Raw genomic sequence first — 27,835 nt, 5'->3', positions numbered from 1 at the left:
CCTGCAGCTGTGCCATGAGCTCAGAAGCACACCAGTTTATGCATTCTTGCACAAGACACACATGTCACAACAACCTCCCTAGAGCCTGTACCTGTATTTTCCTTCCAGTCTCTACTGGAGTATCTTCCCTTTGCCGCAAAACAGATTTCAGACAGACAATATCAAGGCAAGATTCAGCTGATTTCTCTTATACGTTCTCATCAAAACAAGATCCAAATCTCTAAAGTATCAAGGAAATCTTAGACAACTAACTCACAGCTACAGCTGCCAAAAGGTAGCCAAGATGAATCCTACCACCAAAGCCCAAGTACAGACACTGATAGATCTATGTGTGTTAATGCAGACATAAGCAGTTTCTGTTTCCCTGAAAAAAATATAATTTGCACATTTTATTTATATCTTCTACAGAAACTCCATTTAAATACTGTCTGAAAGGCTCTGCTCCCCCACCATTTTTCCTGTAAATACTTTGCCTACATTAAACTTACTGCTGATACAGCAACAGCTTCAGTAATTCTGCCAGAACACAATGCTCATTCTGGTCACATTTCATAAAAAAGAATATACAATTCCTTTAACATGGTATTCACAAGGACTGACATTTTTCTTTTTCATCTAGTTGATAATTTTTTAACATGTTGGCATAAATATATTTAAAATATATTTAAAATATATTTATATATTAAATATATAAATTACTATTATAAACGCTGCTTATTCATATACACTACTTCTTTTCTATAAAATAGAAAATTAGAGACCCACTGGCGATAATATTTGTTTTCCTAAGGCTTTATTAGTTTGCCAAAGACAAGATGACCATAGCCTAACTTCCTAAACTCTATTTTCCTGCTCTGATCCCAATTTTTCAATTATAGACTCCACTTAAAGAACAGCTATTCCTTATTCAGATACTCTTTCTTTTTTGTCTGTAAAATGACCTTGTTTTGTATGAAATAGCACATTAGAACTACTAAGACAATCTGAACATTACACATCAAAATAAAAACCCACTTTTGGAACTCTTAACACATACAGGATCACTTAATAGTCTTGCATATGGGCAGACTTGTACTGAATTTGCTATATGTATTAATTCAAAGTATTTTTTCTTCTATGTCCAATGTCTGAAAAGAAAAAAAAAAAACAAGGGAACAAATTCCCTGAGGTCAAGTGGATTCCCTGTACTGCAGGAAAGGATGTTGTATTCAAACTGTGTCTTGTACATGAATTTAAACAGGAGCAGATAAATAGATGCTAGTTTCGACGACCATATTTCCTTTAAAATATCTATCCATTAGCTTTAAGTTCTAGAAATTGGGTGAATTCATACAAGAGACCGTTTTCTCACCCAGTTCCCAGTTGCACAAGTACGTTTTAAGGCAGTTTAGCCCATGTTTCCAAAGGATTTGGCATATCTGTATAGACAGATTTGTACTGAAGATGTCTAGCTTTGTCACACATTTGCTAGCTTCACCACGATAATCTGTGAGACTTACTGGAACAATTAGCCATATTCTGAGAAACTGTTGATGTAAATAAAGAGTAACTATATTGCAACACTACAAGGGAAGTCTGAGATCATTCCAGAATGCAGAAAAAAACCAAGAAAGCAGCATAACCAGCAGTTCATACATTTTTCCAGTAGAGCACTTGTAGGCCTCGTTTAATGAAAAATACCAAAAGAATAACAAAACATAGCCATAAGATAAATGATATCACACTACTCCAAATAATACCAGCAGCAGACAGTGTCTAGTCTATAACAACCATATGATGGATTAATAATGGATTAAGAACAGTCACTTTATAATGAAGTCTGAATCCAGATGGAGCACTGACCGCCTATGCAATAGAGCAATATTAAAAAGTCATGCATAATTCAGACATATTGTATACCTCTTACTGGAAAAGCTGAAGGCCTTTTATACTAAGAACATGCAACAGACCAGAGTTTATAGAAATAAAAGGACCCAGATACAATATATATTTTAATTATCTCAACTCTGATAAGCTGATGCAGAAGTAATCCTATCTAAGCTTTCCAAAGCTAGCTCACCATACCTTAGCAATAAAATATTATTGAGTTTATAATTAAGTTTAATTAGGCCAAAGAATGTTTCTGTTACATTGACTCTCAAATACATAACAAATGAGCACTCAGGACTAAAAGCAATCAAAATTAATTAACTCTGATCTAGCATGTGCAAATGTAGCTTAAGTCAGGGTAACTTTTTGTTTGTATTTTATATTGGGGTGCATCTGATTAACTTGCAAGTAGACAGGTCAGCAGTAAGGCTCCTCCAGTTCAGAATGCACTAATAAATGACCATTTCGAAGTTTTATTTTAGGTAACAGTAACTATTCTATATAAGCAAAATAAATAACTCTTCTGAGGCTTTCAATATGGAATTTTACCTTCTTTATGGAAGTGTTTCACTTGCCTAGTTCATCGTGTATCTCTTATATGTTCCTCCTCAATATAACAAGAAAACAAAAGCAACTTCCATGACTTTGCAATAAATTTTTGCATACAACTGATTACAGAGAAGCACTGCACACCATCAGCCTGTTTCTTCTTCTGAACAGGATTTTGCTTAAGTAAGTATAATTTTATTCTGAAAAGTACAAGTTTTGTATTACGTTTTCCCATTTTTTTTCTCTGGATACCTCCTGCGTTACTTTTGATTGAGTCGAGACTCAGTAGAGACATAGTATCATCTATCACCATTACAAGATTTCAACTACTTTGCAGTTACCCCTTATGCAATAGCCATTAAAAATACATTGCTTTTAACTACCTTGATGAGTGCTCTACATAAAAATCTCCAGATAAAAGCATCCATCACCATTTTGCTCAGTGTGACTACACTAACTATATTTAATAGCTCAAAATTCCCAAAGGGTATTTGGCCTACAGAAACTTAATAAACAAGTATCTTGTTTCCAAGAAAGGTACAGAACATAGTTACCTGACCCCAACTGAGGAGCACAAAATCTTACACACCGCTCCACCGGGCTCAGAAGGAGGTTGCATAGAGTGAAGACCCACACTTCAAAGTCTGGGTATCAGAAAAGAACAAAAGTGGCAGCAGCAACAAGGGGTAAAAGCACAGGCAGAAAGAATCTCCAATCAGCTCAGAAATTAAGTAATGAAAGACAATGTCTGCACAAGGAAGAATAGAAAGAATTGTAGAGCTCTAGGAGGGTGTTTTAAACACAAAAATGTACTTAGCCCTCTATGATCGTGAAAGCTGTCTCAGCTTTAAAGGGACATCTATAAAAATCTGAAGTTTATGTAAGCTATGTTGATTATATAATGTCTGAAAATCAATATGCCTATGCCAATCTAGAACATTATCACCATTTTAAGAGCAGAAGCATGAAACACACAGGCTGAGTTAACTGTGTAGACTGAATACGAGTTAAGCCTTCTGGTGGAGGCCAAGACAAACAAAAGCACAGCAGATAATATGTACATTTTCCTTTAAAAACAGACTTCAGACTGCAGTGGCCTTGCATGTTCATGCACTCAGCCCTCACAGTCTGCTGTCCACATCTGTCACAAGTTATCATAAACTATTTGACATTGAGGGGATCTACAAATCCACTTCTTTAAGCTGGCAATAAAACACGCCAGGACCAACCAGTTCAGTTTAATAAGCCAGTTTATCAACTCCTGAAGCATCAATACCAGTCCAGATCACTAAACAAATACAAAGACCATTTAACATGCTTAGGTTACCACCTTGTCCTGAGTCAGCAAAGCTCCAACCAGCACCTCCTGCAAAAGGAAATTCTGCCTTTATGACTGATCCCCCTGGAAAAGACAGGTATGTCTGACAACGGTCAGTCATTTTTAAAAATTAAGATCAATTTTTTATAAAAGTATTGTAGACAGGTGATGATGTAAAATGGCAGGAGACCCATAGGTATGTTGCTTTCCGAAGTATGAAGCAATTTAGTCTTTAAGTAGTTAATACCCACTTTCTGTGCCGCCCCCTACCCTCTCCTGGACAAAGGTGGTAAACAGGTGCATTTAAACAAATTGGAATCTTTAGACAGAGTGAGAATAGCCAGATCTTTCCATTGGCAAGCACAAGAAAGAGGCATACCCCTGAGGTGATGCCCGTGAGGCCAATGCAGCAAGCGATCAACAGTGCTTCCTTACATCAGCAGCGAAATGAGCTGGAAGAATTGAACAGAAGCCATTCAGCTAATTATGTAAACCAGGAAGTATGCTGCACAGGAAAGTCTAATCTGCTTATCTGTTAAATACATATGCTATTTATTTTATTACAGACTCTGATAGATTTATTACCTGTAAAAACTTAACAATATATAATTATCCCAGTTAGAATCTAAATTTATAATAGGGAACACATGCATTTAGATTTTGATATTCCTAGCCACTGCCCTGGAAAATAAATGCTTTCATTGAGGATATACATACAAGCAATTTAGCACAACTTTTCAAAGATGTAAGAGCTGCTACACAAAGGAACCTCAACAAATACTTATTTACATCATGCTACCATCCAAAGGCTACACTAAGTGTAGAGCCCTCACTATGTCATTTCAAACTGTTACTGCTTGGAAGAAAACAAAATAAATAAAAATAAAGTAGTGTATTGGGCTAATTTAACTCCTCTCAGAACAGCCATGACTCAGGTTAATGATGGATCTTTGAGGCCAACACTACGTCTTCAACAATGGTAAAAAACAGCTGCCCAGGCAAGTGCGTGAAAGCAGAGTAAACACCTAGTGATACACGCATAGTTTACTCTCCCAGACTCCAGAAATATGCAAGTTCAAGGATTTCTTCAGATGGATGGTTTCAGACAGTCTAATAGCTCTTGATGGATTCTTCTTCCATTAATTTGTCCAGTCTGCTCTTTGAACTCCTGCAAACCTCTGATATCCAGAACATCTGTGCCAGAATTCTGCCAGTGCCTGCTAGCTGAAGCAGTATCCCTTCTGGTTTGGTACAAATTTACAAAGAGTTTAATTTTGTGCCCTTAATCACAAGAGAATGAATAACCTTACATTGATTGTATTTTTATAGAATAGCCATCCACCGTTTTCCCCCCCCCAGTATATTTAATTTCAGTTTATGTAAGTTTCAATGTATTTGACTGTTTCTTATATGGAACTGTTCCAAACTTTTGAGATTACTTCTCTTACCCTGCCCTGCACCACACCACATCGTGCCCCACTCACACCCCATTTTTTGGGCATAAGTTACTTTGCACATGAATAGTGGGGAGCAACACAGTAAGAAGGCTATTTTGCATAACACCACTACACTTGGTTTCTATGAGGTATGAATCAATTCTTTTTGAAATTGGCCTTCACAAACATGAGAACAAAAGACAACCAACTCTGTACTGTAATAAAATCTAATTGTTGGAATGTCAATTATGGCTCTCTAAGAGCAAACCCCAAAAGACACATCTCCCCAATATAAATAACATCTTCTAGCATGTCTCTCTTTTCTGTTGCTTTTTAAGTGCTTGCACAGAACAAAATGCTTCTACAGGTATTTACCCATGAACTGCTGGATTCCATTTCATGCTACAACGTTCCACAGTACAGTTAAAAGGCTCTAATATTTTCTAATGACATGAGACACTTGGAACTTAAGGAGCAGGTTTTCAATCTAGATGCATACTCAGCACCATCTTTACAATTATCCATCAGCAAAATATGATGTGAAAGGAAAACCAAAGTTTATTTACCACATCCAGAAGGCTCACAAAGGCGATAGTCCTCCTTTACCAGGAGGATTATAATCTAACTGGCAGGAACACGAGTCATTAGAAAATGCATAATTCTTCCTGCCCAACTTGTTCTAATGTCAACAGCACCAAGTTCCGATGGGCACACTTGAACCATTACCTCTTAAAAAACAGGGGTGGGGTGATGGTGTTCTGAGGTCACATACCAGGCTAATTTTCCAAACCAAAGGCACCTTCCCTCTCAAAGGTAGTTACCCTAACAGTTTAAGTCTTCTGTCACAGCCAGAGGCAAACTAGACTTAACACCAATTATCAGTATCACATGCTGAATAGGAAACTGTAGTAATATAATGTAGAAGAATTCAGGGCAAAGTAAGTTCCAGTGACACAAGACACAGTATATTCTGGCCGGCTGTACAGCGTAAGATAAGCAGTACTTTCTGGTAACAGAAAAAAGTGGTGACAGACTTGAGGCTACCTCAAGCAGAAAAGATAAATCAACTAGTATTTATATAAATTGTCCATTTAAATAAACTGACCATTCTTCAAGATACACCGCACACCACTGCCCATTACACCCTCGTGGGATATTCTCCACCCTGCTGACCTGCATAATTCTGAAGTCCTCAGATCACCTCCCTCTAAGAATTCACCTGTTAACAGGAACCGTACCTTTTAAGCAGTATTTAAACCTTTAGCTGTTAGACTCATGCTCAATACACATTCAAGTATTTCTACAGCAGCGTAACAGCTTCTACACAAGAGAATTTTACATAATTGTCTTAATTATATAGGAATAAAATACATACTCTTTATGGAAACATGAAAACAGTTAAAACCAACATTTTCCATCCTAGGTCAGAGTAAGTAATCTAAAATGTTATCCATTAGTCCAGAATAAATAGTCAACAATTTTGAATTTTCAAATCCCTGAAGAATAACAATTCCTTTAAAACTCCTTTAAAGGAATAACAGTTCCTTTGAAGCTGGGCTCACTGTAAAGTCTAACGTGATTAACTAACATTAAAGTATTAGATAACAGAGAAGGTCAGGCTACTGTGGGTTTATGATCTCCAAAATAGTTCTGGATTCTACCCAGCCCACTCAAAGTGCCTACAAGAGCTCGCATTTGTCTGCAGCCATCCAGGCAGGTAAACCCTTAATGTAATTGCTTCTTCAAAGAACAGGTAATACTTCAAAAGCAAAATTAAGATCTGATCATTAAAGAAACCACAGCACTAGGTTTGGCACATGTTAATAAATAAAATTAAAAAACCCACCTGTTAAAACAAGCAGCTTTTAGTCTCTGTTTTTTAACTTTTTCTGTCTGTACTACATAAGAGGTCTACTGAAAGGGAAAACGGGTTCAACAGCTGACTGTAAACAAAACACTGAAAATGATACTAACACTGAACAGAAGGAACCGTAAATATTCCTACATCTATTGTAATTCCATGGATTTGAAATGATAAATCCAAGTGTACCCTCATGCCACAACTTTACATGGAAAACTAATATTGCACTTTACTGCATAATTACACTCATTAATACTTTGAATCAACATCCACCAAAATCAACAGTTTCTTCCTTATAGCTTATTTTTAAAGGAAGCAGACATCAACCACTGTAGTAATTTTAAAAAAAATAATAAAACAAGCCAATATTTCACCTTTACTTCCAGAGACAATTAAAAAATTCAGTCAGGAACAGCCTACTTGCGTAGTTTTTATAAAACATGTTTTCTGATGTAGTCTTCACATCTGAAGTGCATGATACGTGATACATGCATCACTTCAGCAGCGACACACGTAGGTCCCAATTGTATTAATATCACATCACTCAGTTTCACAACATCAGCATTAACCACCACTGACATAACTGAAATAAAATTTCTTATACAGCCATGCAATGGGAGAAAGGTCTGTTTCTAAGTCTGGCATTCACAATACCCTTTTATCCTGATAATTATCTCCTTATAAAAGATTCACTGTTTTACAAGAAACTGTTATCCTGGCTTTTTATTTTTCTCTTTCAATATTTTACTACAGAAAAATGAATGCAGTAATACATGAAGTGTAATATTTTAGTAATAAGCAGAACAAGTTATTCATGCAATGTATGAAAACAACGCAGCTGAACAGATGAAGGGGTTTGTTTCAGAGTACCCACAACAGCCACATTTCAGTTCAAGGGGGTGTGAAGGGAAGACAAAAAGGAAAATGAAATTACTCACACTTGTATCCAGGCTGCAGATACTGATTGTATCTTCATCTTGAGTACTCTGTTTTCGTTTTTTCTATAAAACAAAATTAAAAGAAAAGCTCAGTTTTGATGAAGAGCAGCTACCACAAGAGCTTGATCCTGAAACAGGTATATATAAAGAAGCAATACACATACATATATGTGTATAGTTAATTATTTTCTCTCATCATTATAATCACCATGCATGTGAATATAAATTCTTATTTTCACAAGTTGAAAAGTTACATATTAGCACATTAGTAAATTAAAATCTGTTCCTTTTTCTACTCATACAGCATTATGTTCACTTCAATTAAGAAACTTATTTCTAACTAAAAGCACAAGTAAACATTGCATATTGTAAATTGAACTTTGGCACTTGATATGAACTTTTGTAACTAATGAGCCTGTCAGGAGGAGAAACTCATATTTTGTGTCAAAAGCCTATACTTAGATTTTTCAAAACATACATTCAGCAATCAAGTACTATTCCCAGAGAGTCAATATTACATAGTGAGGATAATAGGTGAAATGTACTGCAGGAATTAAATTAACATATTTTTGGATTTCACTGTACACATCAGTGTTTGCATTCTGCTCTATATCCAGGTTTTGTTTTGGAGAATGGCAAGCCCCCCACTCGTCATTTCACAGGTTCACCACAAGATTAATCTTCACGCCCTTCAAATAAGTATGAAATGTCATTTAACAGAGCTCTGCATTTTCTACCACACTGGGAAGATTTAGGGAACAAGAGAAGTCACAGAATACATGATCCTTATTTATCCAGCTGTGTTGTCTTCCACTGCCAACTAAAGATAAGCGTTCACACATAACAGCAGCTGGGATTCAGCTTCCAGTCTACAGAAGTCCAAGATAAGCAATTTAAAGAACAAAAAACCTCACACAGGTGCCATACAGAGCTCCTATCTTACAAGATGATGAAAGCTCAGCTATAAGGCAGAAGCTGCACATTGTGCAGGTACTTCTTACTTTTTTTTGAAAAATTCTATATAAAAAATGCGCTCCCTCGACCATACCCATGCTTCTAGCTCTTCCAGACCTTGGAGGTTTTATTGCATCAAGCCAGTGAAACAACCACTGCATCTACTAGGTCAAGTATACGGCTTCCGAGAACTGTTTTTTCTTTGGTAAACAAAGATAAGGAATACCTACCATAGAACCCAGAAATTTTTATTTCATGCTGTTTTGAAATTAAACAGTAGGTGTTGAAACTACACACTAGAAGGGATGAAAAAACAGGTAAATTGTAAGAAAAACAATTACATATTGAATGAGTCTGGGACAGCCTCCACAAAGCAGATCCCTCGCTCCACCTCATACTTTACTAAGCTCATAAAAAGATCACTCCTTACTTTATTTTAGATCTTCTACTTACTGAAAAGTAACACATACACACACACAAAAGGATCTACCAACTACATGCATACTATACTATTATTGTTCTCTGGAAGTTTGTAAGTATTAGACTACTAATGTTCTCTGGAAGCTTGTCTCAGTGGCTATGCAAGACAAGTAATCTCATACAGAAATTTTTAAACATCACCAACCACTGCAGGCAAGATTAATGTTTAAAATTTTCTACGACTTTCAAGGGCTGTTGTGGGGGGGAGGAGGGCAACACCATGGCAAAAAAAATTAGTTTCCAATAATTAAGCTACCAAATACATTTCTTTCCCCATAATAAGTGGATTAGAAGCAAAGATTGCAGTGGATATTGTGCAGGGAGCATAAGGTGCTCATTACATTAATCCCTGCTCTTTGTGAGGATCTTTTACCCAAAGGAGTCACAAGTCCTGTCTCGGTTGCCATAGCACAACACAGCTGACCTCTGAATCTCTCATGTTCCAGAAAATCACCCCTTAAATGCTACTCTACATTTTATGTTTTAAATCACATGGCACATCAAGCACTACAAGCTTCACTCCATTTTGATCTCAATTTTGTGTGTATTCGAAGTTCAATGTAACGGCTTTAGGATGAACCCAGAAGAAGTTATGTGACTAAGCATGGTATGTATTGCATGTGTTCATAGCGGAATAAGTTTCACTGAAAAGCCAAGGATCTTTGACAATAAGATGAATTTATAGCTCAAACACTGAAAGGAGTTAAGTAGCATATTAATGAAGAAGTTGAAGTTCCTGAGAGAATTTAAGTAAGCAGTGCTTTGAGAGGTTCAAATATCTATTGCACACTTTGCTTGAATGACAAATAAATGTATCAAACAAATCCTAACTGCATCATATTGTATTCTAGTAGGTTTTTCATACCAGCTTATATTGCTATATTGACATATGACTATGTCAAGCTGAAAAACATGTGAATCTTTATTCAACATAACACCTGCACTGGCCCAGGCATAGCACTAGAAAGGACTGATTTCCTGATTGCATTTTATTACCTTGCACATGAAGTATTCCTAGTTCCTGTTAATATCTCTTACAATTATCTATGGCTGCAGCAATCACCAGTTTTAATACAATTTAATAGCTTTTTTTTTTTTTTAGACTATATGGATTGAAGAAGCATGCACAATAGGGAGAAGGAAAGCCCATGCTGAGTGTGCTATATTAAGATTATATACACTAATTAAAGTCCATGAGTATACCCATGCAGAGATCTTACTGAAAACCGCAGAAGATTTAACCACAAACATGTCAAGGGACAGAAAAGTTGAGGCCCTTACTGATACCTGAGCATGCCCGAGTTATATACACAAGTTATGTTCCTTGCATGTGTAATACATAATCACATTCTAATATACTGCATATGAGTGTTGTTTTAATGGAACCAAGCTGGAGATTGTATCAAGTTTTATTTTCATTAAAATCCCATAAGAAGCCCCAACATATTATGAATACTATGAAACAGGGATAATTTTTAAGACATGACCATTACTGTTCCCTATCTTGATTCTTGGGAAGCACGCTAAAGCTATTAATCTGAATATTCCTGAAATTTTAAACTGAACTATCCAATTAGAACCCATCTCTGTTTTAAATTCAGAGTAATAATATTAAAAATAACCCATGTAAAAGGTAGCACGCTATCCTTACACTAGACATGATCACTCATCTCCACTGTATATTATTTATGAGTAATGCCACACTGCAACATTACATGAAATACATTAAATACAAAATACTGCGATTACTCCATATCGGTCTACGAGCAATGGAAAAATGCCACCCACTAACTCACTGCAGAGTATTTCTTTATCAGAATTTGTATGTACTTGAAACTAAATTGAAAAATGTTATGAAGCTGTTCGCCTTGCTGGGAAAAAAGGACAGCTTGCAACACTTCAATAACTCCCCTTTTCCGTACAGTATTTTTAGACCTAAAAAAGGTGCAGATGTCTGCATGAAAAAAGTATACCCATAACAAGTATCTATTCTGAACAGAGATGTGCCTGTGTTTTCTAACGCATTACATGCGTCTGAATGTGTACCTTTAGACTGAAAAACATTTTCTATCACACTTAGGGCTTTTTTGTCTTTTGGAATACTAATAAAAAAATTAAAAATCTAAGTGCCCAGACCACGATGACTGGATGTATATTTGGTTTGAATCTTGATCTCTGCTTGTGATACTGTTGCTTAAAAGGCTATGGTTACATCCACAGCTATAGAGACAGAACAGTTCCTGATCTTACCATAGCAGAAAAGAGTTGTTCTCCATAACTATCTGGCAGGGGATGAGAAAGTAAGATATCCAATTATATGTTAAAACAGTGATTTAATTAAAGGAATTAGAGCAATAAGACATTGTTATAGGAAGGCTGAATTAACAACCTCTCGCCATCACAGGGGGTTAGTTATCAATATCACAGATTTATAATTTACCACCTGGGAGATGAAGTGCAAAGATGCACAAAAATAGCTTGATAAAAAAGCCCATCCTGTGATGAGGAAGGAAACACTTCTCAGAAGAATCACTGGCTTTTGCTAAATTATCCATTCATTCTAGTTGCTTAGAAATGGGTCTGCACGCAGGCCCACATCAAAATAAGTAACAGTTCACAAGAATGTATTTGCATAGGCACATAAAACCCTTAAACCTTCTAAGTTATAGACTAATTTCAAAACCAAACATAAAACAACTTACTTTTTAAGCCCTTTTATCATACAGAAATCCATTTAACAAATGAGGATCCATTCATTCTACCAAAACAGACTTCCTCCACCCCTCCAAAACAAAAAGTCCAAAATAAAGAAAAAATAAAGCCCATTTAATCATTCTGTATTTCGAATTGTTTTCATATGAAAATATCTAAAAAACTTAAGTCTTTCCAGAACATATATATGGGCACACTTCAACACTGCTAATTGGAAGTAAGCAACTTCACAAAAAAAGAGTTCTAATATGATTTAAATAAGTATAAATAGGTGGAAGTGCATATATGTATACACACATATATATAAACATATGTGCATACACAAATACATATATACATTTATATATCACATACATTCCCCCCCACTGCCTTTTCTGCCTTTAAAAAAAAAAAAAAAAAAAAAAAAAAGGCAAACATATCACATGTTCTACTATGGTTCCTTTTGAATGTCCTATTCAGATTTTGGGGGACGGAAGTACGCAATGAACTACAAAATACTTGGGTAAACATTGTTAAGTCTAAGTTAAAGAAACAGCTTTCCATACCAGTAATAATTTGAAGTTTCTTTAAAAGGATTTCTAGTTGGCAAAATGCAAGTTTACATATTTTTTTGCAAAGTTCAATAATGAGAGCAATTGTGGACTCTCAGTCCCAGTTCTCATAATAGAGCATTACAACACACTGCATTTTCAAAGGAAAACATCTAAAAATGAATGAATGCAAACATATAAAACAGTCAGAGACATAAAATATGAGAATGATTTCCCATTTGATTGCCTACTTTTATGAAAGAAAATTGGGTCATGAATAATGACCCAATGAATACATTCATTCATTAAGATACGCACACTGCATTTTCACGAAGTCTGTCCTATGTAATACAAGTTTAACCAAAAAATAAAACCCCTTAAACTAAACAAAAAATAAAATTTGCAATAATACAGAAAAAGAAAAACCAGGTAGCCAACAAAATTTTTAATCTTTTTTACTGTTGTGGAAAAGGCAGGAAAGGATTCACTGTGGGTTTCATGCTCCTCTCCAGTTTATGGTACACAACAGTCAAGAACAACCAAAAGGGCAGTATCTCTATCAGACTGAGTTAAACACCAAAACCAACCAAAGAAAAACAGCATGAAGAGATTAGGTATAGTCAAAAATAAAATCCAGAAGCGATTCACATGGAAGGAGGAGAGAAAACAGACTAAATACTTAACAAAAAGTCAAATATCATAGGCCAGAAAAGGTTCAAAGAACACCCCAAGGGCAGACTATATCTGCATGAAAAGCAGCTCTACTACAAACTTGGGTTTGTTTTTTTTTTAAAAAGCAATCAGGATCTCCTTAGCCAGCTAAGAGCTCTCTCAATGTACAAGTAACCTTCATATCAAAAACCTGATAATGGCCTTCTGCACTAGGAATCACAGTCAGTGTTGAAGCAGCTGGGAATAAGGCAGGAACATACCATCATTTTCTTTCTATAAAGACACCAAATCACAACAATAATCCAGACTTTCATGTTTATTTCTACTCACACTCTTTTCAAGCAACACTCAAAAAAAAAAAAAAATCCAGTTAGCTTATAAATTCTCTTGACATGGAAATAATTTTTATCAGCAAAATCCACATATATATACTCGTGATTCTCAGCACCCTTTCATTCTGGTACAGTCAAAAGAACACTCAGACACTACACTTCTCACCTTCTTTCCTTTGTAGTTTGCCAGTACTTCCCCACCCATCCATAACATGTTGATCCTCCTCTTAAAAAAAGCCCTGAAAAACACCTCTTGCCAAGACCAAATTTATTCCTTTAATGACTCCAAAAATTCCACCTGTTGTTGCCTGTGTTATAAGATCTGTTTCAAGTTTTCACTGTTTCCATTTCAAATCACATTCCAATTTTTTCAAATGTATCAAGCTCCCAGTCAGTTATATCACAGAGTATTGAGGATTTAACCTTGGGACACAGAGCCCAGTGATGAGGCACAAATAGCACAAAACAGATGTTAAAAGGTATGCAAGTAGTAGTGAGGTAGGATGAAAGAAATAATGACAAACTGGACTAGGAAGGAAATAGGCCACATTTCAGTTCTCCAGACTAATTTAAAATGTTTCTAGAAGTCTCATTGATGATACAGCCAGAAAACTAAAAATTTAAATATTTCGGTCTGGTCGTCCTTATACAACAGGAGGAAATTCTGACTAAATGCTTCAGTATTTTTCTCACCTGCTGTTGTCACTCAGTTAACGAAATACACCTTGGATCCAGCTTAAATTGGGTATAAAATTACCAGGGGAAAATATTAACAACCTTCTATCTCGAGGTTAGTTGAAGAATCACTAATTTACCATTTCCTGCCTCAGGTGGTGGGATGTAACATCACAACACAGACTTCAGAAGCAATGGAAGAGGCAGCAGTGGTGTTTCATTACCCAGCTTCAAGCCAGAACACTCGTGACACTGAAACATGCAATAAGTGTCATGTAGGATTACTCATTTTCCATCTTGCTACACTGCTACTGCACTGACATTCAAGTGTCTCAAGACGAAATAAAAGTACAGATTTAAAAAAAAAAAAAAAAAAAAAAAAAACAACACACCCCACTTGGGCCCAGCTGATACAACGCACAGTTCCAAAAAAGCATCCATGTAGAAGGAGACCACGTCGTATTAATCACATAAGCATCTCTGTCTGCAATAACCAGCTGGAAACATCTGAGTTTCCCGTTGAATATGGTGTGCCTTCTAAGCCTGGTTCAGAGCTAACCAATTACGATTTCACAGTGATAATTCATTCCCTAGTTTAAGCTCGTTCCGAGATACATGAATCTTCTGTCACCCTCTACGGCCAGCCCTCTTGTCACTCTACCATAGCCTACCAGTCACCTCCACACCAGCACCAGTATTCCTCCCTGGTTACCTGTCACTTCCATGGCCGTACCAGACACTTCTAAGAGCTTGAAGGCATGGGAAGACAACAACATGTAAAAGCAAGTTTTCCCAGAGCCTAGTGCCTTTTTTTTTTTTTTTTTTTTTTTAAGCTGAATGATCCATCATCATACGTGGGTTTGGGGACCATAACTTCAGAATACTGAATTCTAATACAACTTTATTTTAAAATAACAGTGGTTGTTACCCTGCATTCCGATACCACAGTTCTTTATATTGTTTGGCAAAGAGCACTTGCTTAAGCTCTGAAAAGAACCAAAAATTCTTTAGTTTTATAATAAAACCAGTTTCTATGTATATTTCCGCTGCCCTCTACTGTTCAGAATACCAAAGACATTACAGGTTTCGTTTTCACAAGAAAAAAACAACATAAAAATCTAAACAAAACTTTATTCCTTTTGAGGGAGAAACAGAGATGACCGGATTGCAGAGTTTGCACCAAGCCTGGTACAAAGCTTTGCTGATTCAGTTTCCCACCCTGCACATGTTCTGCTGGCAGGGTCTTTGTGTATTGGTGTTAGTTACAGAACTTGCTTGTTCATGATGTCCCAAGCAAAACAAATGAAAGAAACTGCTCTAAGTCTGTCACAACACAGCAGAAAACTGAAATGGAGGTGAGGTCATCTACGGCACTTCGGGCTTTGCTACTGAACCTATCTAAGCCCTTCTGAAGAGACGCTCCTACCTGCAGACAAAATGGCAGCTCCTTTTCAGCCTTCTCTGGCCACAGAGAGCACGCTTTATTTCTGCTGTGCTTACCATGATGGATTTAAGATTTTCCGGTCAAAGTAATATAAAATGAACACCGAAGTGAACAATGAAATGAAAGTTATGTTCAATGTGTTGAGCATTAACAACAGGAAATGGGTGTGCATGTACGGGATGCTGTAAGGACAAGGATCAGCAGAGCTTTGTTTGAGGACTGGTATTTATTCTGTCTTTATTTAACCTTCTTCCTTCCCCTTTTCAGAAGACGGGGAGAGTATCAGTCATTGGAATCTAGCGGAGTTAAACATGCTGAAACTTTTTCATAGTTTACTATAAAGTCTAACTCAAATTCAGATAAATTACATTTATTTCTTTCTCTGTAGTTCTTTGTTACATGACTGAACAGCAGGCTTTATTATATGATCCTTTCTCAGTTGGAACTTGAAGACTGCTACGTAAATTATGCCTTTAACTAACACAATCAATATCCAAGGATTCTAAATTCACCTAGCATACGAATAAAAACTAAGATGCAATTTAAGAGTCCATACACTACTTAGATTTAGCTGCTGTCGTTCTGACAAACACAGCTTCTTTTCACCTGGGATCTGTCAGATCCAGTTCTTTGTGACCCCAAATAACATAATCAGTCAGTTTACAAATAATCCTTGGATTCCTTTGCCAAGTTGATGTGATGAAGTTGCAGTTCCCAGCTTTGTACGTTTGTGTCGAGGGAGTTTATTATAGGTCTAGTTGTAGAAGTAAGAATAATTAAAGTTGGGCTATTTTAATGATCTAACTCTACCCTTAAACGTTTTGTGCACTTGAAGGCATGGGGACTTCCTCTCACTGGACAGCAGCGACCAGTACTTGCTGCAGTTGACCATTTAATCACAGCTGTCAACCACCAATTGTGGTTCCAAAACAACTACATCTGTTTATGTAACACATAAGACCTCTTTTTCCTTCCAACAAAAATCACAACGAATGTTTCTCATGAAATGCAGATTCATTCAAATTATACTTTATCATTATTTTTATTATACAATTTCTTGGGGGGTTGGAGGTTTTATTGTTGGGGGTTTTTTTAAGAATCCAACAGAGCTTCTCATTGTAAAAGAGATCTTGGATTGCTGATACTGTGCACAGCACTGGAACCACATACAGCAGAATAAAACAATTCCCATAAACTAGGTCTCCACGTGGCATTAAATTGGCTTACATTTGCATAAATAGCAGTCAACCCTCGTTGTTCTAATACTCTACTGCTGCTCTGCTTTCTCCCAGTCTCCTGCCTTCAGCATCGTTATGCTGCTGTACCTTTAAAACCACAGACAGGATCCTGCATATAGCTTTTGATCTACCGGCCTCAAGTGCTCTTCTTCAGCTTCACACAGAATAGATAAACTGGCTACACCCAAAATGGATTTTTTTCTGCAGATAAACACAATATTGCTTTCACTAAAATTACATGTTGCTATATCTATTTTTTGGTTCAACATAAACAAACACACACAAACACTTTAGCTCGATTTCTCAGGAAACAAGACTTATGGGATACTGGTCAATATCCCTGCGACTCTTAATTCTTTTATTTTTGTAAAACTTGTTGCCCAGTTTCAACCAAAACTGACGAAGAGATAAAGACTTCAGTCATTTTGAACAAAGTGTATAGAACAGGAGATAGAATTTACATCCAACTTAGAAGATTTCAAAGCGAGCTCAGCAATATTAGTAGACCCTAAACAATCTGTGTGACTTTACTTCATAAACATGCATCTCCCTTGTGTTCCATAAAAAATGTGTCATTTAGTATATTTTCTCCACTATAAATTTTCAAGTGAATGAAACCTAAAACACATACCCACAGCAAATATGCATATTAAGTACATCCAAAAAGACTACGCCAATTTAACAGTATGGCAGTTAATCAGTTCTTAAGCTATTTAATAAAACCCAAGAATTCAAATGTACAACATCTGTTAAACTAATTTTCACTGGTTGAATAGCTCTTCATTTCTCTGACAGTCTTAATAAACTTTCCAAGACCGTTGCAATTTTGATTTACCTTTCTTAAACATGATTTAAGTCAGAACTGCATAAAGCATTTCAGATAACATCTTAAAAACATTCTATGCAATAAATTCATCAGACCATCTCTTTCCCTATTGCAAAAATGTTATACAAAAAATACATATCCCAATTAACAATCCAGTCTTAAGCTTCAGTATATTTAAGCCACATTCTCCACAGCAAATCCTAGTGCATACAGGCCCTTGAACACATCCCCAGGTCACTTGCTTCACACTACAGGCACTCACCTTTATCACATGTTCCTAAGAACTTCAAAGTACGGTTTTCTTCAACATATGTGCAAATATTTTGAAATAACTTAGCTTCTTAAATAAAAGGAAGCTCTCTAGTTTTCCAGTGTATGGAAGGATCGTACAAACTGGGACTAGAGCTGCAAAGTTAAGAGATCAGATTGTGCACTTGTGACCCTAATGTGCTACTCTTATCCACATACAGTTAACAGCCCAAAACCAAAATCCCACATGAATCATTAAGAACAATCAAGTATTAAATGCTAACCATTGCAACATGTAAGCTAGGTCAATGTGTACAATGCAGGTCTTTCTAGATTATGCTGAAAGGTCTGAAATTACAGATTTTATAATATAATTGTATACTCTGTTCTACTGCTTAGTTAACATTACAATCAGGAAGTGTTTTCCCAAAAAATATTTAACCTAAATCTCACTTGCTATGAAATAAACCTACTTATTCCTGCGATACCCTTAGCAAATGCAGAGAACAAGTACCAACTTCATAATTGTTCCCACACACACTAAGAGACCTCATATCAAGTCTTACTTCTTTACACACAACATGAGCTATATCTTTTAAACTTCCTTCATAGGCTATATTTACTAGAGTTATTATTAATCTTGCTGCTTTTCTGTCCACATCTTTCCAAAGTGTAATGTCTAAAACTTGCACCATTTTCCAGGTGATGCCACATACACATGCTGCAGAGCAGAATCATTATGAATTGTAAATACACCGTAAACAGGATCTGTTACAACTTTCAGTTTGACAGTGGATAGACTTATGCATGTAGCTATAAACGTGCTCATTTAAACCCTTGCAATCAGCCATAATCCTCACTTTGACGGTAGGAGACAGAGGCAGAGATATTTACACGTGTATGATAAAAAAGCAAGACCAAAAACATAAAACCACCACCCTGCAGCAATAAACCACCAATACATAGAGAAAAACAAACTGCCATCCATCCCTTTGGAAATATCAGAGTATTATCTAAATTTCTAACAAATTTCTTTCCTTATAGAAGGAAGCATTCCTGCTAAGCAACACTTTGGCTTCGTTAATAGCCAATTTTAAATCCTGGCATGCATGGAAGCAGTATCTGTTCAAGTTCAACTTACTACAATGCCACACACACAAACAAAAAGTAACACAGTCCTGAATTTACACTTACCTGATGATGCACAAAAAAGCAACACCACACCATGGGGTACTTTGTATCGTACTAAGATTTTAGGAGGATTTTTAATATTCAGCGTGACAGTGAAAAGCCTTTGCTACAAAGGAGTCCCTATGTCTCTCCTTCAGTTTTCGGCAGGAACTCCTCCCCATGCAGCCACACAGTTTGCTCTCGCTTCCTGTCATGCAGCGTACTAGAAGTGTCAGGAGCAGTGATATGTATTGTCGTGTCTATCTGTCGTGGTTTTTCCTCACAGACTGCTTCAAACAATATTTTAAACTGACAACAGTGTTTTAAAAATTGCTAACAGCTGAACGGCACCAGAATGGTAAAAGTAAAGACATCATGAATGTGGTTTTAAAGTAACAGGTAGGTCTTTGGGCGCTTAGAGACTCAGTAACTGAAACGCAGCCCACCTCCTACCTGTGCAATTCTCAGGCTTAAACAGCAGCAAATTGGCTTTAAACTCAAGGGCAGACAACTACCTCCAAAGGTGGATGCCTCAGAAAACACTACTGCTGGGAAACACTGAATGCAACTTTTAAACATTCAGTTCATAGAAAACTTTCAGTATTTCAGAAAGTAAGGGATCTTAAATTAACAGGGGCATAATGGCAAGAACTCATCACAGAATGTTTTAGATTCAACCCAGAATCAAGGCCCAAAGATAAGCTTGGCAGAGGACCCAAATTTTGCATGCGAGGACGTGTCAAGGAAGTGCAAAGTTTGATTTTATCCCTGGTAGTTCAATATAACTGATGAATGAAACTCCAGTTCTGCTGATTCTCTACTAATCTAGACAAGCAAGCCTTTGGCAACTCATCCTGTGAAACCCAGTGAACCTTCGTTTCACTGGAGTTTGGAAAGCTATATATACCTGAAGCATCAAGAAAGCATTCACCTTGCTGTCTTAAAAAAAAAAAAAAAAAAAATCAAATAAGACTGTTGTTACCTCAGTGACATGAAATTTCCCAGCCCACTTGAAGTTTCAGAACTGTGGATCTCCTCCTGCAAGGACGCCCTGGACACACACACACTAGCCATCAATATGCCTGAAGACTAAACTTACAGGATTGTGTTCCAGACTTAACTCACACTGCAGAACATAATGCTTCCTTGGGAGCTCTCATATCCACGTGCCAAATCATTGTTTGGACAGGAATGCCGCAGAGACTGACCTACTAATCATGAGATTCTTCAGTGGTCTCTCTCAAACCTCCAGCTAGGTCACCAGCACTTTATAGTAGATATTTTCCTTTAATATATGCTCAGTTAATTGCCTTGTTTGGCCATCATATTAAGCCACATTACTTCAAGTAAGAAAAGCTAAGTTTCATGAGGTGTTTGTCTGCAAGTTATCAAAAGGCATAACTTCCCACACATTATATGAAAATTTATATTAGTGTATGATTCATATGTACCAGTTTCAATGTGCATTTGAGCACGTTCAAAATCTAGTGATGCATAGGTATCAACTTCCCTTAGACAAAGTTAGCTAGAAAACAATGCAGAGTATTGACTGAAAAATGGAATCCATAATCATCAGAAGCGATTGAAACAGAGCACTTCACATGGCAAGTAAAAACGAGCAATCTAAAATGGCTCTCCCACATCTTTCCTGCATCACAAATTGAATTAACCTTTTTGGGCAAGTGAAACTTGTCCTCAGAAACTAGTAAAAAAGAACTATTGGGAGATATTTGAGATGTGGCTCTTTTTTGAAGCATACATGAACTCTAATGTAAAGAACAAGTACAAATACAGGGAAAAAGTAACATCCTGGAATTTTTCTGATCCTTGTACACACGCTGCAAATACACAACAAAAGGTTTCTTGAGTGCTTATCTTTTAAAATATTTTTTATACATTTGTAAGATAGTGAATTCTTGAGTTTACAAGACGTATTGATTAGTCTTATTAGACAACTATGTTCCTACTACTATTCTGAAGATACTTTTTTGTTTCTTCAAGACTTCGGTAATAATTGTGTAAAAAGTTCAGGCAAGTATCCATAACGAACAAAGAGAAACTGCTGAAGGTAATAGCCAACTGTTCCATTGTAACATACAAAACCCACATATAAGCATAAGATTAATGCATTTCTGCCATACTTTCTACATTACAAGATTTAAGGCTCAAACTATGTATTTAGCTAAGCACGCAAACTTTTTTTGCTATATTCTTTACGTTAAGCTAGAATTAGACCTGTCAGGTGCAGGGAGAGTGAGCGTTTTTTGATGACAGCATACTACTTCCATGCTTTAACACCACTACTAACATTAAAACAAGAAATATACAATAAGATTAGAAATTATTTAATTTTTTGTATGCCATTTGTATGTCAACAGTTCCTTGCTTTACCAAATTTGAGTTTAACTTCTGCTGCTGTTCACTGCACAGTTCGTCTACAACGACAAAGAGAGCATGTGTTCTGCAGCACCTTCAGTATTACACCCTTTCTTATGTTAGGTTTAAAAGGAGGTTCTGGTAAGAGTCATAGCTACCAGAAGCTGAAAGAAATCACAAGTACGTACGTATATGGTATTTACTTCCATTGAAAGCTAGAGCAATAAGCAATGATAAAAGTATTAGGCCCATGTGGGACTTTCATTTAACTCAGGTCTTTAGCTGCTGCAACTGAGTAATTCCACTTCTAAACCAATAGAACTTCATCTGCTTATTACCGCTTAAAGATTAATTCCATTCTAAGAGAAGGGCTTCAAAACTTGGTTTTATAGACTATTCATAGGCAACTGCAGATTCTTTAAAGCATAAGGTCAACAGCTCAGTCTAAAGCTTAAGAAAAACAATGACAAATGGGTATGCACTAAGAAGTCAAACATGAATAAATATGAAGGTTTAAGAAACAATAAAAGTAATTTTAAAAACAGAGTTACCTCCTTTTTCCTTTGATTTAATTAAATCGGTAATAATATTTAACTTTTTAGTAAATACGTTGCGTCAGTGATTTTAACACTCACTCTCTCTTCACACACACAGATAATTAATTCACATTGCCAACATCCTTACACCTCACCCTTGATCTGTCCCTATCCTGTTCAATTCTTTTGTGACTTGCTTAGATCTACAAACATGGAGATCTTTTTGCCAGCTGCAAAATTCTGCATACTTCCAGTAGGCAAGAATGTCAAGACAAATTTGAATTTGGGTAGCAAGCTAACAGCAATTCAAACTTCATTTTTAAAGAAAACAGGCCCTTAGTGAGCTGGTGCAATCTTTCATCAGCTCGAAACTCAATTAGAATAAAAAGTTTCTGCTGAGTTTGGAGGAAGAAGATAAAAGGTGAAACTGATACCAGTCAGCAACCAATTCCTTTGACAAGAGCCACGACATCTCTGCAGACAGAAAAAATGAGTTGAAGCAATCTTCAGGAAGCAGACATTTTAGGCCAAGATTTTAAAAATTACTCAAGTATTTCTCTCTTGACGTACTGTAAATGCTGTTACTCAGTGTCCCTACCTAAAGATGAACTAAAATCAAATCTTGCCACCTTCTTCTTCTGAGACCCTCCCAGCAGAACACAGTTTATTTTTCAAAGGAAATCCATATAAATTCTATATAAAAGCCTGCAAATTTTTGTCAAGGGTTCTTTCCTTCCTCTTCATTAATTTGTTATTAGGCTGTTACTAGATCTAAGTTATTTCTTAATTTTTCACAGCTTCACATGAAACCCTAATCCTTTGCTATCAGAATTTGGTAATCCCTTACCCAGGATCAAATACAGGAGAGCAATTTTTTGAAGTGTTATGATTTTCATAGGCCTTAAATTGCACCAAAGATGAATTTAGGAAGGCAGGCATTTTTCAATCAGATTTCCTGGTAAATTTGGATTTCCGTATTCCATTTCGTGAAGACCACAACATGCAAACACTTCGACTAGCTATGCTTCTTTATATTTGCATTTTTGCCACTTCTTAGATCACCTATAACCTTCTGCCTCAGTAGCCATTGGAATTTAAGCAGCCTAAAGGCAGATGCCACAGATTTCAGCCTAATGTCAGGCATGAGATTGGCCAGCCAGACTTTTCCTCATCAATTTAGTGAACCACATTTAAAACCTACCTGTATCAATCAACATAGATTAACAGGATGGCAAAAGCTGCTCTCTAACCTCTGAGTAAATAAAACATTGTAGCTGTGGTTTTTCCCTGCAGCTTTGCAGCAGTCAGCTCCAAGGTACTCTGCACTTTGTTGACAGCAACATCAATAGCATCCACCTGAAAGTGCAGCTTGAGCTTTCTTAAATTGTAAACACTCACACAAGTACCAAGGAAGGAAATCTAAGACATCATATCTAGATTTCAGGCAGAACTGCCTCAAAAGATTGAGGCTAAGAAATCATAATTGACAAATTCAAAATACATAAAAATATGAAAGCTCTTCATGCTGCCTCTGTGTGCAGCTAGAGCACTGCCACCGAGTCCAACGCAGTAACAAAACATGAAATGAAACATGCCAGGGCCACGAGCACATCAAATAGCCAGAAACATCCACAGAACTGCAGGTAAAAGCAATCAAATATTACTGTAACTTTGGTTTACAGGAACAGAGAATGAAAATGGGGTATTAATGATTTGAACTCAAAAAACCTACCTCAACACTTTGTCTGAGAAACTTTCCTGCCTTAGTATTCTCACTTGTAAAATGCCCAAAGCACTGGGGTGGCATAAGGTTGAAGTCTGTCAAATGTTTTAACAAGCACACGATAAGTCTTTATTCAGACAATACACAGACAGTTTCCAAGTAGCTTCTGCTGGTTGATCTTGTCAAAATCATAGCAAAGTGCAAGCAAAACTACCTAAGCAGTTTCACTGTTACTTTCTTTATAGTTCTTAAAAGTAAAGAAATAGAAAAAAGGAAATAAATACGTAAAAATCATCCTTGCAGGACAGCAGTATCCTACTGCTGCAACTATGATTTTTAACTGTACGACAAATGGGAACATACATATCTGAAGTACTGTGGTAGGAAGACACGTAACATATTCCCTTTTTCACATGCAGAAGCCTAAGCGAGTCAAACGCGGGTTCACATGCAGCCACCAGGCCATCCAAAAAACCCTGCAGCTCTCTCCCTCTTTTCAGAAACCGTGCTGTAAGAGGAGCCGACTTCAAACTTTGTGTAGCAGTCAACCCATTCTTCTGTTTACCTATTGGTAATAGAGGAAAGCCTCCTCAAGACTAGGATTTGATACACGTTTACTATTGGATATCAAAGTAAAAAAAAAAAAAAAGCTATCAAAAAATCCTGTTACTCTGAAGAAATATATCAACCTACTTAAATATTCCTTTAATAAAAACCAACCCAACTACAACAACTTCTGAAGCTTTTACCTATTTCAGCAGGTGACAGCAGCACGAGGAAAGCAAGTTACTTGAATTAAGCTATGAGGGGGCTTGAGTTGTGAAAATAACAGAGGTTCTGCACTCTTCAACAAAATATTATGACAAGACAATAAAATGTCATAAGAATTTAATTAAGCAGGAGAATATGCAAAGGCTTGCACGACAGTAATCCTTAAGAGATAACATGCTGGTTTCAGTCCTGCTTTTGTCCACCCTACAAGGTACTTTTAGAGTACCTCCTGACATCACCTCTTGCCTTTGACTGTACTTTATCTAAATGAAATACCTGGCATAACACCTCACAGATTTGAACACTGGTCTCTACACCTCAGTGGCATGTGCTAAGTAGTGGCCTGGCTGTGTCAAGAGATTCCCAGTTCTGTCGCTACCATCAAGCAGAGATCCAGAGACTTGACCTGGCTCCTTCTAAGGGCTGGAAGAGATGCTTACTGGTGGCACATTCTCTGCAAGACTTCCAAATTTGCCCATCCAATCTCCAATAGTACAAACTGTCTTGATTTTGTCATTTCTCACATATACTGCCAGAGATAATGATTTGGACAACTCTAAGAACGCTTCCCAAAATGTGAAAAATTGTCACGAGTTTCTGAAGATATTGAGAAAAGAATAATTGTAATGTCATAAATAAATGGTGTCACACCAAACTGCACCAGTCACTGCCCAACTGAATACCCTCCGAAAGCACTGCAATTCTTTCCCATCATCTTCTAGTATCCTTCCAGTCAGGCCATGCATGCAGTCTAATCTTTTTAGGATTGGTATAACCCTAATTTTATAACCTTTTCACAAGGCTACTGGTCTGCTTTTGACTGGAAGTGTCTGAGAGGACAGAGTGATTGCTGAAACTTAGACTACTTCTTTTGAGGGTATTTAAGATTGTGAACCACTGAAAAATTGAAATAGCACTTGGAAACGAAACAGGCTTTCCAAATTCAGTGGGGAGCCTGCTGGCACACGGACAGATTGAAACTGTTTTCTCATTGTGCATTATGAGTGTTTTAAGGATGCTAAATTTAACTTTCTCTGAAAAGCTTTACAATTAACCACAATCCACGGAGAGACAGCACCAGTGTACAATTTTTGAATCAAAGCCACTAAGTAATAAATATTTTCAAATGTGCATTTTAGAGTTTTAGAATATTATCTCAAATCACATTAGGATCATTTCAAAACATGCAGCAGAACCTAGGAATTACAACATCTGTCATCATGAGTGGAATTTAAGAGCTTCAAAAGATCTGAATTTACTTTAAAAAATTTAATTTGGAATTATTTAAGAAATATTTCAGTATGTTCTTATAACAGTTTAGATTATAAATTCTTTAGAGAAAGAATAGTTTATTATTATGTTTACATGATATCTAGCAAAACAAAGACCTTTTTTTCTGGTTGCTACTGTAATAACAAAATTTGTTTCCAGGCTGCTATAAATAGACACCATCGTATTGCTCTTATTATGCATTTGTGTCAGATTTTAAAAGACAACCATAGTTTTTAATTGCTGCATACATTCTAACCACAGAAAAGAGCATTAGCTTTCAAGAATAATCTTGTTCTTATATTTAGTTTAAAAATAATTAGGACTCCTACTAAGACTGAGATGTCTCAGAGAAAATCTGGCTTTGAAAGCACTTTTATGTTTGGGAAGAACAGCAGTCTTCATAGAGAGTACCAATAAACCCACTCAAAATGCTTCTTCCAACAGAAAACATCAGGAGGAACTCAAATTTCCTCTTCTTTTTCCATCAGCTCCACAGAACTGTTTATAAGCTCATTCAAAAGTTTTCGGAATGCTTTCCTTCTCTCCCAGTCCTTAGAAGACTTTATTTAGCTTTCTGTCAGAAGTACAACTTGACAACCTAAATCAAAACATGTGGAACTGGAGATGGAGAGGCAGATGTTCCAACAAAACCTCTTGTACAGCAGAGGATTTCCCAAATGTTTCTGCAAATAATGCTCTTGCAGTTTTTTCTAAACGTGTAGTCCATTTCTGTACTTTTTGTTTAAAACTCACTCCACGGTTCCGATTAGTGCTACCCAAACACTGCCAAATTGGAAACTTTTACAATCAACTGAGATTGACCAGTGAGATTTTACAGTATGAGCACTAGGAAATTGGACACCAAGACCATTGCAGTGATTTGGTAAAAAAGGAAACGGTGATGTTAATAACGTATCTTTGTAACAGGTTCTAGTAACAACAAGTTCTACTGCAAGTATCACAACCAGTAAAAACAAAGATTAGCAATAGAAATCCATGTGTACAACCATTCATGTCCACTAGTCATTTTAAAATAAATTTGCTAATCTGAAATAGTGTAACAACAATAAAATACCACTATATAGTTCAAAATTGTTCCTAAAAATTTCATTTCTCAGACTGAGCAGCATCAAATTCAGCTGGACAACAGCATCGCCCTGTTAACCATTACAGGTTTCTGAAACAAAGTGATAGGAAATAGTAATTTCAGATCACATGTTCTCTGAGAGCAGCCACTGGTGGGGTGGGGGGAAACAAATACAAAGAAATGGGCAGAGTTAGGTTTGAGTTAAATTGAACAGGGGTCAAGTTCATCTGCTGTTGAACAAAGAAAAGAACAGTAAATGACAGCAGGAGTACAAGGTAACACCCAATCTATGATTAAAGACAGGAAATCTGCTATATAACAGAACATCAGACTTAGCCTAAGAGAATGACAATTGGACCTATCTGCTTTATCACATGTTGCTTCTAGCTCAGTATTGTTTGTATGTGCCAAATAGCTGGCATGACAGGTTTATAGCACATACAGAATATTTCTACTATAAATAACAAACCACACCCGGAACAAAAATAAACTTGTTACAAAGATCCATAAAATAAAGCCCTACAACATTAACAGAATGATTGCATAAAGTATTTCTGAAGAAAATATTGATTTTGTGAAAAGATAACATGAAATTATAAGAAGTCTTTCCAAATGGGAGATATCATGCTATCTTTGTTATCAGAAAAACTCAAAATATTAATTGAATAACTGAGCTTTAATAAACAGAATATGGACAGTGTACGATGTAAATAATCATGGAAAAGTCTTGCAAATGTAAAAGCCTATGACAGTGTCTTCATTTCAAGAATGCATTAGCCAAGTGCTCTATAAGCATGCTTCAAAATTCTTGCCCCAA

General features: G+C 36.4%; 1 protein-coding gene across 2 annotated transcripts in view; it reads right to left on the bottom strand.

Moving 5' to 3' along the window:
- The window catches only part of ARHGEF3 (Rho guanine nucleotide exchange factor 3), a 135,911-nt gene that overhangs the window by 61,481 nt on the left and 46,595 nt on the right, over nt 1-27,835 (bottom strand). The window contains exons 1-2 of one of the 2 annotated variants that reach the window (XM_040592648.1): nt 19,278-19,389; nt 7,972-8,034 (exon numbers count right to left, since the gene is read on the bottom strand). In XM_040592648.1, coding sequence (XP_040448582.1) covers nt 7,972-8,034; nt 19,278-19,310 — 96 coding nt within the window. In that variant the 5' untranslated portion in view covers nt 19,311-19,389. Of the gene's footprint in view, nt 1-7,971; nt 8,035-19,277; nt 19,390-27,835 lie in introns of those variants that run through there. The other variant, XM_040592646.1, reaches the window with a different exon arrangement.

Source organism: Falco naumanni, chromosome 4 (genome assembly GCF_017639655.2).
Source record: "Falco naumanni isolate bFalNau1 chromosome 4, bFalNau1.pat, whole genome shotgun sequence".
NCBI lineage: Eukaryota > Metazoa > Chordata > Aves > Falconiformes > Falconidae > Falco > Falco naumanni.
Note: the sequence above shows the minus strand (reverse complement) of the source record. Positions and strands in the feature narration are given on the sequence as shown.